This window comes from Sceloporus occidentalis, unplaced genomic scaffold (assembly GCF_023333645.1).
Source record: "Sceloporus occidentalis isolate IW3139 unplaced genomic scaffold, rSceOcc1.0.p SCAF_1, whole genome shotgun sequence".
Lineage (NCBI taxonomy): Eukaryota > Metazoa > Chordata > Lepidosauria > Squamata > Phrynosomatidae > Sceloporus > Sceloporus occidentalis.
In genome coordinates, this window is record NW_028316981.1 from 186985660 (window position 1) to 187001217 (window position 15558).

Here is a 15558-nt window from a genome sequence, read left to right on the forward strand (position 1 = left end):
TGTTTTGCACATTCTAGGACCAACTCTGGGTAGAGATCAAGGCTTGATGGTCTAGAGGTCAGGCAGACTGAAGGTGACTGAAGAAAATTGGCAATTCAGGGATTGGTGCACAGAGTCCCCATCACATCAAGTTCAAGAGTACCAGTTTTCAACTTCAAAATGACAGATGGGGTCTTTATGCTGGTTGAACTTTTTGCTGGTTGAACTTCATTTTTAAGTGAAATCGTGGTTGCAAGCAGACAATATGTACATAAAATAATAGAATGATAGAATTGTAGAGTTGGAAGAGACCACAAGGGCCATCCAATCCAATCCCCTGCCATGCAGGAAATCACCATCAAAGCATCCCTGACAGATGGGCATCCAGCTTCTATTTAAAGACCTCCAAGAAAGGAGACCCTACCACAGTCTGAGGGGATGTGTTCTACTGTCTAATAGCTCTTACTGTCAGAAAGTCCCTCCTAATGTTGAGGTTGAATCTTTGTTCCTGGAGCTTGCATCCATTGTTCCGTCTTCTAGTCTCTGGAGCAGCAGAAAACAAGCTTGCTCCATCCTTAATGTGACACCCCTTCAAATACTTAAATACGGCTATCATATTACCCCTTAACCATACTTTTTCCAGGCTAAATATACCCAGCACCCTAAGTCTTTCCTCATAAGGCATGGTTTCCAGATCTTTCACCATTTTAGTCACCCTCCTTTGTACACGCTCCAATTTGTCAATATCCTTTTTGAATTGTGGTGCCCAGAACTGGACACAGTATTTCAGGTGAGGCCTGACCAGAGCAGAATAGAGTGGCACTATTGCTTCCCTTGATCTAGACACTATACTTCTATTGATGCAGCTCATTTTGCCCTTAGCCTTTATATTAATCATGCTGGAATAGGTACCACCATATGTGCCATCATCTCCCAACTGTGAGAACAGATTTTTCCAGCTGGCATCCAGTTAGTAACATATGCAAGCATAACTTATGCTCTGCATGTGAAACAATTTTTGGGGGGGAGAATGCTCAGTAGTCATATCTAGTTGACAGTGGCCTAAAATGAGTTGTGCTTGTGGGACGTGCATACAGTAGTGTATTACGCTACACAAACTACTGTGTGAATGCCCATTGTCTTTGCACACTGCAGTTGCATAATGGGTTGTCAACAATGTGCGGTGATCATTGATCCACATGGGTTACACTAATTGGTATTAAACAAAGGGATTGTGAACTGTAAGTCTGCTTGGGGACCTTTAAGATATGCTTAAGTGATGTAGGATATCGACATCACTTCACCAGTAATATCCAGTAAATAGGTGGGAGATACATGCACTGTTTATGTCCTGATATTTTTTAATTGGGGGAATACAGTCTTCAAGCACCTCTCCTTCACATTTCTAATGTCAACAGCATTCTGAAGCTGTCTGGGAAGCTCAATGGGTGAAGGATTGTGCTGAGGGTTCGCACACCTCTAACACAGAATCTTGGTTACAAGGGCAGAGCAAACCATTTTGGTACCTGAGCTTGGTGCTCCTAATGACACCTGCCTTCCTATGAATTAACATGGGATATAATTCCCACCCAAACCTCATGGAAATGCACTCTCATATGATTCCCATTTCTCTTTGGTTGCCTTATCCAGGATGACGGCTGTAAGGATCAAGTCTTGGGCATTGCATACATTCTTAATGGTACCCCAAAACCACCACCTTCTTGTATATAGTCAGCCCTTCTTATACACGGATTCAAGTATCTACGGTTTGAAAATGTTCAAAAAAAGTATAAATTTCAAATATCAAACCTTGATTTTTCATTTTTATAAGGGACACAATTTTGCTATGTCATTATATTTAATGGGAGTTGAGCATCCACAGATTATGTTATCCACAGGGGAGCTTGAAACTAAACCTCAGCGCATAACAAGGGTCCACTGTATATGGTTTTTGCTTGGAATTCACTGGGGTTTGGTTCCAGGATACACATACACAAACATTAGGTGGATATCAAATCCATAGTGCTTAAGTCCCATTATACACAATGGCATAGTAGAATATAAAAAGGCAAAATCAAGGTTTGCTTCTGGGACTTTTGGGGGGATTCAATCCCATAGATGCAGAATCCATAGATGCAGGATTCACAGATACAGAGGGTAGACTGTATATCAAAAACGTATTGGGGGATGAGGGTGGTGGATGTAAGGTAACTTTTCTGTTTCTGAGGTAACAGGGAGATCCCTTAAAATGGAAGGACCAAGGCAATGCCTCAGTATAATGCAGCCTTTCCCAGATGGACCTCTCCCCACTTGATGGGTTGTTGATGACACCACAATCACCTCCAGCCAGCAGAAGCATTGAGGAGGCCTGTTTTTGTGTGTTTTGAGCATTGGAGACGAGTAGCAGCAGAGGATAACAATGTTTCCCTTAGGATCGACTACAGTTCTCCTCCATTCATCAGTCATCATGCAATGGAGTGCCATATCCACAGTTTGTCCCTACATAATGGTTGGAGGGGGTCTAGAGGCTCGATAGGGGCACTTCGGCATGGGGAAATGCTTGCTTTACACACCTGGGTAGTAGAGTTCTGAATGTGCAGGGACTGAAAAATCATTCTCTTTAGGTCCTAAAATAGAGGAGAGGAATAGAGTCTAGTTAACCAGACCATACAAGAAAATGAACCCTAAATTCAGAGGCTTAGATTTATCTTGCATGAGAATTGAGAGTTGCTTTGCTGCTTTGATACAGAAATGGCAGCCTGGGCTCCAGCTGCTGAGACCCATAGAAAGAAACCTGGCAGCAGGGAGGGCCCTGGCTGCCGCGGAGGTGACTCTGCCCTGGTTTCCTTGTCCTGGCAGCGAGGGCTGTGTGAGACGAATCTCACGTGCACAATGGTTGCCTTGTTTGTAATACTAACCTCCTGGCACAATGCCCTGGCTGTTATATAACCAACGGGCAGTAGGCTGCTGGATGAAAGCCAGGCCCATACAGGGAGGAGGAGGCATGAGGCTGAAGAGGGGAAATTGTTATGGAGCCATGTGATTTGGGCAGCACATGCGAAAGGAAGAGAAAGCAGCTCGGACCTAGGGAAACCCTGGCTGCTGTGGCCTGTGGTTATGCCCAAGCTGAAGCAACTCTATTTGCGTTAGGTGCCACAACCTCAACCAGGGGGTGATGGTACCTCATTCCAAATCATATCTTCAGTGGCCTTGCTTACCTCTCTGGACCTTTGGAGAAAAGACAGTAGGGATATCCTCATCCCCAACCAGTTTACCACACACCCATTCCCTCCCAATTCCATACGCTTGCAATTAGAGAAGGTGAACACCACAGATGCTGTACAGGTTGGTTTATTAACATGACAATGTGTCTACCTTAATAAGATCAGGAGACAGATTGGATGGCCCAGAAGACAACTCTGCAAAGAGATTATGTGGCTGCCCACTTCTTTTATGTGTGTGTGGTGGGAAGTGGGCGATACCTTCATTGAAATGACAGGAATATGGGGAGTTTCACCAAGCACTCATGCATGTCAGAATACTTGTATAACACTCTCCTTTGCAAGGTACGCAGACTTGGGCGAGAGCTTGCAGTGACTGGGGCTTTCCTCCTGCTTTCCAAGTGACTTCTGTTGTGACTATGGCCTTTGCCGGCTCCAAACTGGGGAAGAAAAGGAATCTTGTAGATAAAATGTTCTCCCAACTCGTGTTCGCTAGGTCCATCTGCCCCATCACAGTTTAGGAGTTATGGCACTCAAAAACACTCGTTTGCTGCTTTTGAAGCCACACCTACAGCAAATGCAATGCCTATCCACTGAACTAGATCTCAGGTTTGTAGAGAATGAAAGAACATGGGCCGGCCAACCCAGCCCATGCAGCTTGAGCCCCACCAAGCCAATCACAGCCCACTTTCCCAAAACCAGGGTTTGCTGGGTGCTTTACAACACAATTTTGCACTCAAGCCAGCAGGTAAAGATGATTCAAGACCCTAATGGCCAGGGTTGTGAGGTCTCCTTGGATGGTATTATATTCCAGTGCCAAAGATCCAGCTCTCTTCAAGAAAACAAGCACGTTTTATCATGATGGATGGGTTAACAAGGGCTGTTGTTGCAGGATAATAGAAAAGAAATTTGGAGGGTGGGGGGAAGAAAAGGGGAAAAAATCCTTTACCGATCAGCTAATGATTGCATAGAGTGTTCCTCTACTTTCAGAGACAACTGGTTGGGAAAGCACTGGTGAGGAAGGAGAGACTGGTGCCTGGGCCAAGCAAAAACTGGATCTGTTGTTTTGAGATGTTGCCATCAAGACCACATTTGCTTTAACCCTAATGGATATGATGTGATTTTACCATTTGTGGTAGGGTCACCAAGTCTCTGGGTTCAATGGTCCCATGGGAGAAAGGTGGGATATAAATGAATAAAATCATAGCTATATATAATAATAGATACAACAATGTCACTCAAATATTTCTGAGATTTTAGCTCCTTTCTTAGATTTTTCAGGCTCAACAGGACCTCTAGTGGAAAAATCCTTCCCCTATATTTGTAACAATTAGACAAGGGTTGAAAAGCAGATTGAGCAGCCGAAGGCGCCCTACTCTTCCCCAGTTCACCAGGCTCTACTCTGAATTTGGGAATCTCAGCCTTTCGAAACCTAACAACCTCAGCACAGTGGACTGAACTGCCTAATAACAGTAGACTTGCTCTAAGATCGTGGCTGCACATCTAGATACCACAGTGATCTTGACAACTTGCAGCACTATGATGCATGACATCACTGTCTGCAAAGACTAATGACACAAAAGCATGACTTGGCAGCACAGCAGGCCTTATGTGTTTTGATCAAGTGATAGCTGGAAGAGAATAGCTATCAGCTGCAGATGCTGCCAACTCAACCACTGTCTGACAATGGCGATAGCCATATTGTATCTGCCATAGACACCTCTTTATTGCAGGCTGCTGTCTATGAAGTGTGCTTTCACCCTCCCTTCTGGTCTACGTTCTAGCCACCAAAGTGCAAGAGGCAAGTGGACTAAAGTCTGTTACAGTAATTACACATATTAAAGATCAAGCACACACCAAATGGCTAAGGGGGGCTCATCTTGTGTGGCAGGTCTGATGCTACGTCCCTGTTCACAGCTGCTCTACTTGGGCTTCTTCTGGGAGACCATGGAATAGTCTAGGCAGGCTCCTTCAAGCTCTCCAAACACAACAAAACAAAAGGAGTGGGAATTTTTTTTTTAAAATAACTAAGATTCTGGAAAATGGCTTTCTCCTCTAAAATGGAGTTGCAATGCACTTCCAGGTTGTGTTCCACCATGAGTTCAGGCTGCAGTATTGCAACCTTTACCTTTAAAAATCATCAATGAAGTCTTTCAATAGTATTCAACATCACAGTCTAAGGACAGCCTGTTCACAAAGACTGCAAATCTGCATAGGGTTGTGCCTGACAGACACCCGATTGTAAAAATGCGTATGTCATAAGGTCCAGTTTCCCTCTTAGGTAGCTGCCTTATACCAGGCCACACTGTTAATCCGGTGAAAGACCTTTTACTGGGAGCACATCTCCACAGTCTCAGAGAAGGACACTTCTCATATCTGCTACCTGATTCCTTTTAATTGGGGGTGCCAAAGATCAAACCTGCCTGCTTGCAAACCTGTGCAAAGGCCAACTGAAAGCATTTTGGTGCCGGAAGTGGAAAATCCAAATGGCATCATCCTTCCATTACTTCAGACAGCATGCACCCCCCTGAGGAGCTCTCCAGTCAAATCCCATTGTGACTGGGCTTGACATGTTGTTCCTTGGGCCAGATCTCTCCATCTCCCCTTTTCATTGTATCCCACCTGCGAGGACCACATCCATCTTGATTTCTTAAGGCAGCCTCTGGTAGAATTCCTCCCTCCTCCTCCCCTTGAAGTACTATCACAGCTTAGCTCTGATTTAGCCAATAAAAGTTTACAATCCTGGGAACTGACAGACGAGCAATTTACTTTGCTGGAAAGTTCTATCCAGTGTTTAAATGGCTCACTTGAAGGATGCAATTAGAAAAACAAAATAACAAATTCAAGTGTTCTGCTCCTCATCTCACTAAATACAAAAAAATTAACTTGCTTGCCACATTTGCTATGAGCAAAGCAGGGTGTGGCCCGAGTTTGGTTGTGAAAAGTGGGGCTTGTTTGTTTGCAGCTGCTGTGATACCAGCCTGGTAATGCCACAAGAGTTAACCTGTCACCTCCCTGGACTGCTACATCCTGATCCCAATTGATCAATGACAAATTTGCATGAAGAGCTGAACACCCCCTTTTGCATGCAAAACTTGCATGCAACGATCCAGATGCAACAAGAATTACAACTGGGGTTTATTGGTTTTTGCTTTTTGCACTTTGTGAATTCAGCAAAATCTTCTGCATTCAAACTTAACTTGGTATATGTGTTCCAGTTTTAGTAATTTTTCCTCTACACATCCATTCCCCCATCTTAAAAACTCCCCAACATACTTCAAGGAGTAACCTGAAGCATGGGGAGTAGATTTTTGGATGGGTGTGATCACAGTATTAACCTTTTCATGTATAGAGTAGTCTTGCTCATATATATATATATATGTATATATATATTTATATAAATAATATAATATATATAGCGAGAGTTATGTATAGATACTTTACATGGCCTAACCACCGGACATGCCATTTGTAGGTGGGAGAGGGACGATTGCCAGGGGACAGGGGAGATATCATTGCCTCTGCCCTTCATATTTACAGGGAACTTTAAGGACCAATCCTTCCAGCTTTGGTGGGGTAGGGACCTCGCAACCCTACCTCCTCCACTGCTGCTGCCACTGCCACTGCCACTGCCACAGCCACCACCACTGAGACTGGAAGGCAAAGACAGGGTTGGCATTTTGGGACTATGGTCCTGGTGGCTAGTACAGTGAGAAAGGCAAACCTTCAGTGTGCTGCCCCCTTTTTTTCCAGTGTAGGTGGGGAGGGCCGAAGGGTGTCCCCTGCACACTTACTCCCTGACCCCAATACAGGCACCTCTTCTTTTGCCCGTTTCCCCTTGGCTTCTGTTGAACCTCGCTTCAGTCCATTCTTGGTTCCTTCTGGGCACAAGCAACTGGGGGTTTTGGCGCAGGTTCCCAGAGTGGTGTGCTCTTCCACCACTTCCAGGATCCATTTCTCCTTGGGTGAGCCGGCCTTGTCCTGGGGGTGCTCTAAGGTGGGCTTCCTTGGAGTGCTGGGTTCCTGGCTTTCCTTGGGCTCCAGCACGATAGGGACAGGCCCCTGTGGGACCAGCTCTGCCTCCCCACTGCCTTTCCGTCCTTGCTCGTGCTCTTGAACGGGGCTCAGCGCCTTCGCCAGGGCTCGATTTGCTCCTGCAAAAGCCTCCTCTGTCTGCACTGCTTGACTCCGTCGGCAGTCCCCAGCCAGAGCTTCTTGTGCCCTTGTCTTGATACTGGTCTCAGCAGCACTTGCTTCCCCATCTCCTACCCCAAAGCTAAGTGGGGATTCCTGCCGGCCCAGGCGCCGGGTTGCCAGTGGCTTGGGAGTCCCCGATTCACTGGGGCTCTCACCATCTGACTCGGCCAGGCTGTGGAGACCAGGCTCACCATAGAAGTCTTTGCGATATTCAGAGTGCACCACCTCCAGGCTGTGCTTCCTCACCACCACCTTCTTCTCAGAGCTGAGTGGGGAGCCAAGTTTCTCAGCTGACTGTACCCGCTTCAGGAGTGGAGAGCGAGGTGGCTCGGCGCTCTTTGGACGGGGACGCACAACAGGCGGCGAGGAGTGGAGCTTAGCTGGGAAGCTCTGTGTGGTGTTGGAACTGCCCACAGTGTGCCCAGGCAACGGCGGTGGTGAGGACTGTGTGGGGGAAGGCGTGTGTGCCAGGGGCGAGAGGGGGATGTTTCCGGCTGACTTGCAGCGAGCAGAGCGATACTGGCGATGTAGTTTGGGAGACAGGCCATGCAGCGTACTGGGTCGCATGTGGTGGGATGAAGTGGCTGGTGAGTTGGGTGTGCTGGAGGCTGGGGAACTGCTTTGCGAAGAGGCACCTAAGAAGGGACAAAGGGAACAGGCAGCTCAAGATACATCAAGAAAAACCCCTCTGTTGCTCAGAGACCCAAGCAGAAGTCTATCTAGAGAGGGACACAGGCCCTCACCCTTCCTTCAGACTCACTAGAGCTGCTCACACTGTGAAGACAGGGTGCTTTTCTACTGCTCTAAGTCAGCTTTACCCAGCCTAGTTCCCTCCAGATCTGTGGAACTGCAAAAACTCCCACAGCCAGCATCTCCCAAAGGCAAACATGAGGAAGGTTGAGCTTGCGGACAGGCATCCTCTGCTGCTTGTCTCCAGTCTCCTGATTGGACAGTGGCCTAGGCAGCCTTCAAATAAACCAGGTACCTTCCTATTCTTCTTGTAGATATTGCCTGGGATAATTCTGGGGCCATGCTGTTGAAAACAAACTGCTAGGTTGATGATAAACTTTAGATCTGAAGCAGAATTGTTATTTATCATTAGGTTCTTAAATCTGACCTACAGAAAGCAGACCTGCACCACCCATTCCTTACAATCCACCCCAAACCCAAGATGCCAAATTGCTTAGCCTTCGCAAAAGAGCTCTTTCCATGAGAACTGAGCCTCCAGTGCTGATCCTATGATCCTTCACAGTCTACCAGGAAGGCTTGTAGGTGATTATCATACTCAGTATGTAGCTTTCAGTGGCTTAGGAAACCCTTTCCAAAGCCACTGTTTCCTCTACTGGGGTTCCCACTAGGCAGTACTAAAGAGCTGTCAGGACCCCGTGGAGAGACTCCCCACTTCTCATGCCACCTCTGTCCAAGCTTGGTGAGAACCAGACGCTAATCCCTGTTTAACATTTACATGAAGCTTCTGGGTGAGATCATCCGGAGACATGGGGCGTGGTGTTATCAGTACGCTGATGACACCAAGATTTATTTTTCTATGTCTCTGACTGGTGCATTGACTAAGGATGGCATCTCTCCTCTGAAGCCTGTCTTGGGTCGGTAATGGGCTGGATGAGGGAAAACAAACTCAGGTTGAATCCAGAGAAAACGGAGGTACTCGCGATAGGTACCCTAGGTCCGGGGAAGATTTATCATTCTGTCCTTGACAGGGTCACACTTCCCCTACAGGACGAAGTTCGCAGTTTGGGAGTACTCCTGGACCTGTCCCTACAATTGTCATCTCAGGTAGATGCGATGGCCAGGAGTGCTTGGTACCAACTTCGGTTGATATGCCAACTGCGTCCCTACCTATACTGAAAGGACCTTGAAGCAAGTGGTACATGCTCTGGTAATCTCTCGTTTATATTTCTGTAATGTGCTTTACATGGGGCTACCCTTGTACCAAGTTTGGAAGCTTCAACTGATTCAAAATGCAGCAGCCATATTAATTACTCGGTCGACAAAGTCTGACCATATAACACCAATCTTAAAAGATCTCCACTGGCTGCCAATCAGCTTCCGGGCACAATACAAGGTGTTGGTTATTACCTATAAAGCCCTATATGGCTTGGGCCCAAGTAACTTGCGGGAACGCCTCTCACTACACAATCTGCCCCGTACTCTCAGAATATCTGGGAAGTACCGTCTGGAAATACAAAAAAACAAACTGGTGTCAACTTCCCAACAAGCTTTCTATGCAATAGCTCCCAAATTGTGGAACAATCTCCCACAGGAGACCTGGCTGGCTGCCTCCTTGGAGGCTTTCAGGGGAGCAGTCAAGAAAATTCTCTTCCAATGAGCCTACCCACTCGACCTCATCTAAGAAATACCATCCCATCCTACCAACTAAGACTGGAACAACTCTATTCCACAGCCTCCTAGATAGAATTAGTTTAATTACTCTAATTAGCTTTGATGAAGCTTATTGTTTTAACTGTATCATATTGTATTTTATTGACGAGATTTGTATATTTTTATCAGGTTGTAATCCCGCTTTGATCCACCTGGGAGAAGCGGGAAAACATAAATAAAATTTATCATTATTATTATTATTATTAATCTCCAGCTCAGTCCTAGTTCTCCCTCCATGGGAAAAGAATCAAGCACTCCCAGTATACTAAACAATTAGCTCAACCTTCCCACAAGGACTGACTGCTTAGAAATAAATGTCCCCGCTATGGCCATCCTGTCCTCCACCAAATTCAGGTCTCCTACCTAGGTAGGCAGAGTCTGGTGTGGAGCGCAGGCTCTGAGTGGGTGAACGGGCACTCAAGCCATGGGTGGGTGAACCAGGCAAGCTGTCACTGGAGGAGAGTGAGCGGTTCAGGGATGATAAGCTGCGGCTGGTGTGCAGCAGGTTCGACTGCTTAGTGATCTTGCGGAACAGGGAGCTGCGCTTCTTACTGGCAAGGAAGAAAGGAAGAGGGTTACCTAAGGATCCAGTTGTATTCAGCAAACTATGTTCACATAGAATCATTGAATCATAAAGTTGGAAGAGACCCCAAGGGCCATCCAGTCCAACTCCCCTGCCATGCAGGAACTCACAATCAAAGCATCCCCAAAAGATGGCCATCCAGTCTCTGTTTAATAACCTCCAAAGGAGGAGATTTCACCACATTCCAAGGTAGTGTGTTTCATTGTTGAACAGCTCTTACTATCAGGAGGTTCCTTCTAATAATGTAGAACCTTTTTTCCTGTAGCTTGTTCCAGGTCCTATTCTCTGGAGCAGCAGGAAACAAGCTTGCTCCATGCTCAATATGACACCCCTTCAAATACTTAAACAGGGCTATCATGTCACCTCTTAATCGTCTCTTCACCAGGATAAACATACCCAGCTCCCTAAGTCTCTCTTCATAGGGCTTCATGGTTTCCAGATCCTTCACCATTTTGGTCACCCTCCCTTGGACATGCTCCAACTTGTCAACATCCTTTTTAAATTGTGGTGCCCAGAACTGGACACAGTATTCCAGGTGAAGCTTGACCAAAGCAGAATAGAGTGGCACTATTACTTCCCTTAATCTAGACGCTATACTTTTATTGATGCAGCACAGAATCACATTAGCTACTGCACCACACTGCTGACTGATGTTCAACTTGTGGTCTACTAGGACTCATAGATCTCTTTCATATGTACTGTTCTTAAGCCACATGTGCCCCATTTTGTATCTACGCATTTCATAAGTGCAGTACCTTATATTTCTTCCTGATGAAATTCATTTTGTTAGTTTTGGCCCAGCTTTCTACTCTATTAAGATCATTTTGAATTTTGATCATCTCCTCTGGGGTATTAGCTACTCCTACTAATTTGGTGTTACCTGCAAATCTAATATGCATACCCTCTATTCTTTTGTCCAAGTGTTTGGACGAAAATTTGAATTTTTTTGAAATTATGTGAGTTTTTGTTCCCCCTCCCCAGTTCCCCTCTCCATATAGCTCACCTCTCCTGGCCTTCCTTGGTAGTGCTCCGTTTGTTCCTCCTGGCCATCTTGGACTTGTAGCTGCTCTTGCGAGCTGGTCCAATGCGGATGGAAGTGTTCTCAAAAGGTGTAGTAGTCACCATCACTTTGTTTCCACTCTAGGGGAGGGAGAAGAAAACTAGCTGTGGGACAGTAGTGACACTATTTTGCCTGGGTCCCATCAGACTCCAATCCTTTCCTGCCCCACTTCCTGCTTACCTTCAGGATGAGTTCCACCACCTCAGTGTGCACCAGCCCATGTACTGGCTCTCCATTGACGTGGGTGATGAGGTCTCCAGCACATAAGCCTGCCTCATGGGCTGGGCCTCCTTCCTCCACATGCTGCCAGGATAGGAGAGAGAGAGAGAGAGAGAGAAAGATTTTAGAACTATCATATCTGTTTTAGCTATAGCCCTCCAAGTGCCTGCTTCCATAGGCTCCTGTTTGCTGAAGCAAATGAAGTACCTATGGGACTCATTCCCATTGTGTACTACCAAGTCAGCCCACCCAATATGCCCTTCTACCATGCAGCCATGCTTACCCAGACAATATGGTGCACGCTATAGACATCACTGTCACCCATGTACACCCGGATGGCGCGCAATGTAAAACCGTACTTCTTCCCCGAACGCTGGATAGTAATGGGTGAGCGGAGGATAGTTACAGCTGGAGAATAGTCCCGTGATGGTGAGGAATCCCGGGATGAAGGGTTGGATGAGAGTGAACGGGGGGACATTGGACTGGCCAATGGGCTGCTGTGCTGTTCCACTGCAGAAAGAGGGGGAGAGAGAGTGATAAAATGAAAGGGTAAGTGAGAAGCCCTCCAGTTTCATGGGACAAGCACAAACCAGCACTTTCTGCCTTCCAGAATGGAGTCCTAGCTCTCAGCCTCCTTGCTCTAGCCTATAATTGTTTTCTGCAGCCAGCCTTGCTGAGACCTCTGATATTTTCAATCACTTCTCAACCTGTTAGCAGCAAGGGAATACTACAAAAACTAGACCATTTGGGTGGGTGGTGGGTGGGAGGAGTAATTTTAGTGTACATAGGAGGACTACAGCTTTGGGTGCACTACATTAGGGCAGTTGAGTAGTGGGGCAGCACTATTTGCTTCTAGAGGTCCAAATAAAACCCAGTGGGTATTGTTCTGGCTGGATAGGGAAAATGCTACCCAGCAGTAGTGTCCCTGAGTTGTTCCCCTGTCCCTGTTCTCTTCTTAAGCACACAGGATTGAGTACTGCTAGAGAGATGCAACTACAAGGGCTGTGTGATGGTGCAATGACAAGCTGCAGAATGTCATCATGCCAACATTCAGCTCCAGAGAAGTTCAGATTGTGTTTAAAATGGAAAGGAAGTTTCTAGCTCCCATGGCTGCAGATATATTTTTGACATTCTACGGCTTTTGAAATCTCAGAGGGATGACTGAATGAGATTCCCAGTGGTCACTGGAGGTAGGATGGGGGGATTCTGTGTCTTGAGAAGCTTTGCTTGCCTCTCCCCCCCATGAGTCACAGAAGGAACATAAAGTATGCAGAAGAGTAGAAGCTAGGAGATATAAATCATGCAGTGAATAAAATGCCATGCAAATTTCTTTCATTTGCATAAACTGCAGATTGCAGGATTCCACTTTCATTTTGGCAGGCTTCTTTTTATTGCAGAATACACACAGCCCAGCAACTAAGGGAAGAGATAGGGATAGCATGCAGGACAGCAAGGAAGAAATCTGCTGTGTAGGGTGGAGGGCAGGCCAGGGACTTTGCTGGGAAAAATGTTACCTTCAGTAGGGTGGGTTGACACCTATCCAGCATGGGGACAATGGCCCTTGTGCTGAGGGGTTGGATGGGCTTGATCAGGAGACATCCCACAGAAGCAGGCCTGATGGAAGGGTCAGCAGTTCTGTGCAAGGACGAGCAGAATGTGTGGCTGATATGGGATAATAGCAGGGTACAGGGTGGTGTTGGCAGGACAGTGTATGTGTGAGAAAATTCAGTGTCTGGGCCAAGAGTAAAAGGTGTGTGCCTGTGGGGGTCGGTTCAATGTGAGAAGACATTCTTGTGAGATTGGTGATGCATCTGCAAATGTGGGGGTGGCGTGTTCAGGGTGGGAGTGGGGTGGGTGCAGGGGGGGCAAGAGGAGGAGGGCCGTACCTGTGGGGATAATGACGGACAGCGCAGTAGCTGAGGCAGATTTGATGACCTTGCCCCCTGTGCGGGAGCTGCGCTTCTCAGCCGTGGAGTCCCCTGAGAGCTGTTGGTGCCGGGCCCGACGCAGCACCAAGTCATTGGTAGCTTTGGGGGCTGATGGGTCCAGCTCCTTTGGGGGCTGTAGCTCACCCGCTTTTGATTTATCGCCTAGTGGGGAGTGGAGAGAGAGGGAGGATGACTCAAGCCCTATGTCACAGGACCACACTCCGGAGGGGGACCCCACCCCTGCCTTCAAACAGTGGCTATGGGGCTAGAAGGACACCATCACAGGGGGAAGGGAGGGCTACCCACCACCACCTCCACCACCACAACCCAGAGGATGTCATCAGGAACACTGCCTATAGAATTCCCCTCTCAGCTCCCCATCATTCAGGGCAATTCTGCCCATAAGTACCTTGTCATTCCAGAGGAGGAAAACATCTAGTAAAGTGCTACAGTGAAGTTCAGGCTCCTAGGCTCAAGCCCCAATGTGGTCACCACCAAATCAAAATGAGAAAAGGAATGAGTAAATCATGACCTGTCCTCCTTAAAAACCTGTAAGGACTTTTTAGTACACTGGATCCTGCTATTGCAATGCTGCAAAACTGCCCTTGTTGGCTTCTGTAAATTTCAAAGCTGTCTCCCCTCTTGATTGCCAACTCGATCAGATTAAAATGCCAGAGCAAAATGTGAGACGCTGCAGAGTGAAGCCATGCCGTTAAGCAGAGTCTTGGGCTGTAAGACTGCTGTAGTAATTTAGAAATTACTGTTTATTAAAAATGGCAAATAACTTGGATGCCATGCAAGGGGATCCCAACTTCTCCTCAAAACATGTCCCAAAGATGCTTGGTAAAACCTCTAATATCAGAAGGGGGTTGCACCTGGCCATTGTTGTCTTTCTGTGAACCAGCAGCAGATGAATCTTTCCACCTGATCCTAAGCATTTATCAAGAGTTCTGCCTCAACAGCTGGGGTTTTTAGACACAACTCTTGCATTTTTAGGATTTTGAAGATGCCTGTAGCTACAACATCTCAGACAACATGGGATAGCTCCAGCCTGCATGCTAGCTCTTGGCAGATTTTCCTATACACTCCAAATTGAGAACAGAAATAACTGCAGCATCTACTCTTTTGAAAGTCCTGTAATTTTGCTTTTGTAATCCTCAGAACACTTACTGGGCTGATAGCTGCTGGAAAGAAAATGGGTGACTGCCCAGCTGCAACCAAAGCCCAAATACCTGCCACAATGGTCAGAGGTGGACATGTCACATTCAGGCTGTGAACAGCTCAAGTTGGAAGGATAGAGGTACTTGCTAACTGCTGTCTCAGGCTTTCAATCCAAATTATACCTCCCAGGCATATACTCATCATATTATACCTTGTATTACACCATCAGCAACTTAGTGCCAGGCATGTATAATCCCAACTTGACATACTGCATGGAGAAAGGGGAGTTTTCTTGTACAGATAACTGTAAAATAAATCAAATGGTTTCCGTATGTGTGTGTGTATTCCTGAGGTGCACATGCACAGGCCTGCCCCAAGAAAATTATAATGGATAACTACCTATACAGACAGATGGGCAGTTTTTAAAAAGGGGTTTTCTTAAAGTTCAATGAAATGGTAGGGTACTGCTGTAGGAAAGGGGCATTGTTTTGAAAAGGAGCCTCACCATTACAAAATGACATTGGCAGAGACAGGAAGAGGATCGTGTCAGGCATTGATAGCAGCAGGTGGCAGAGTAAGACCTGACCCATGACTTACAATCCACCAGGAAACGTTTTTGTGCACAGCCTCATTAAGTAGGCTAAAACAGCACTAGAATAAAAATACAGTGCACCCACACCAAGCATGGGTTTGTCATCTGCAGTTTGAGCTTCCATGGACGGCAAGCCCTTGCTCTCTCAATCGGCACACGTGCATGCGGTGGCGCAAGCGGGAGAAGCGGCAATTGAGAAGAATGTGACTTTAGGTCCC

General features: G+C 46.7%; 1 protein-coding gene across 3 annotated transcripts in view; it reads right to left on the reverse strand.

Annotated features, from left to right (window-relative positions):
- Nucleotides 1-3287: 3287 nt before the first annotated feature.
- LOC149323084 (microtubule-associated serine/threonine-protein kinase 1-like) overlaps nt 3288-15558 on the reverse strand; it is a 124702-nt gene continuing 112431 nt past the window's right edge. For 2 of the 3 annotated variants that reach the window (XM_089487078.1, XM_089487070.1), the window contains 6 exons: nt 13546-13749; nt 11943-12169; nt 11621-11743; nt 11384-11520; nt 10161-10348; nt 3288-8032 (listed from right to left, as the gene is read on the reverse strand). In XM_089487078.1, coding sequence (XP_089343204.1) covers nt 6927-8032; nt 10161-10348; nt 11384-11520; nt 11621-11743; nt 11943-12169; nt 13546-13749 — 1985 coding nt within the window. In that variant the 3' untranslated portion in view covers nt 3288-6926. The remainder of the gene's footprint in view (nt 8033-10160; nt 10349-11383; nt 11521-11620; nt 11744-11942; nt 12170-13545; nt 13750-15558) is intronic. The other variant, XM_089487083.1, reaches the window with a different exon arrangement.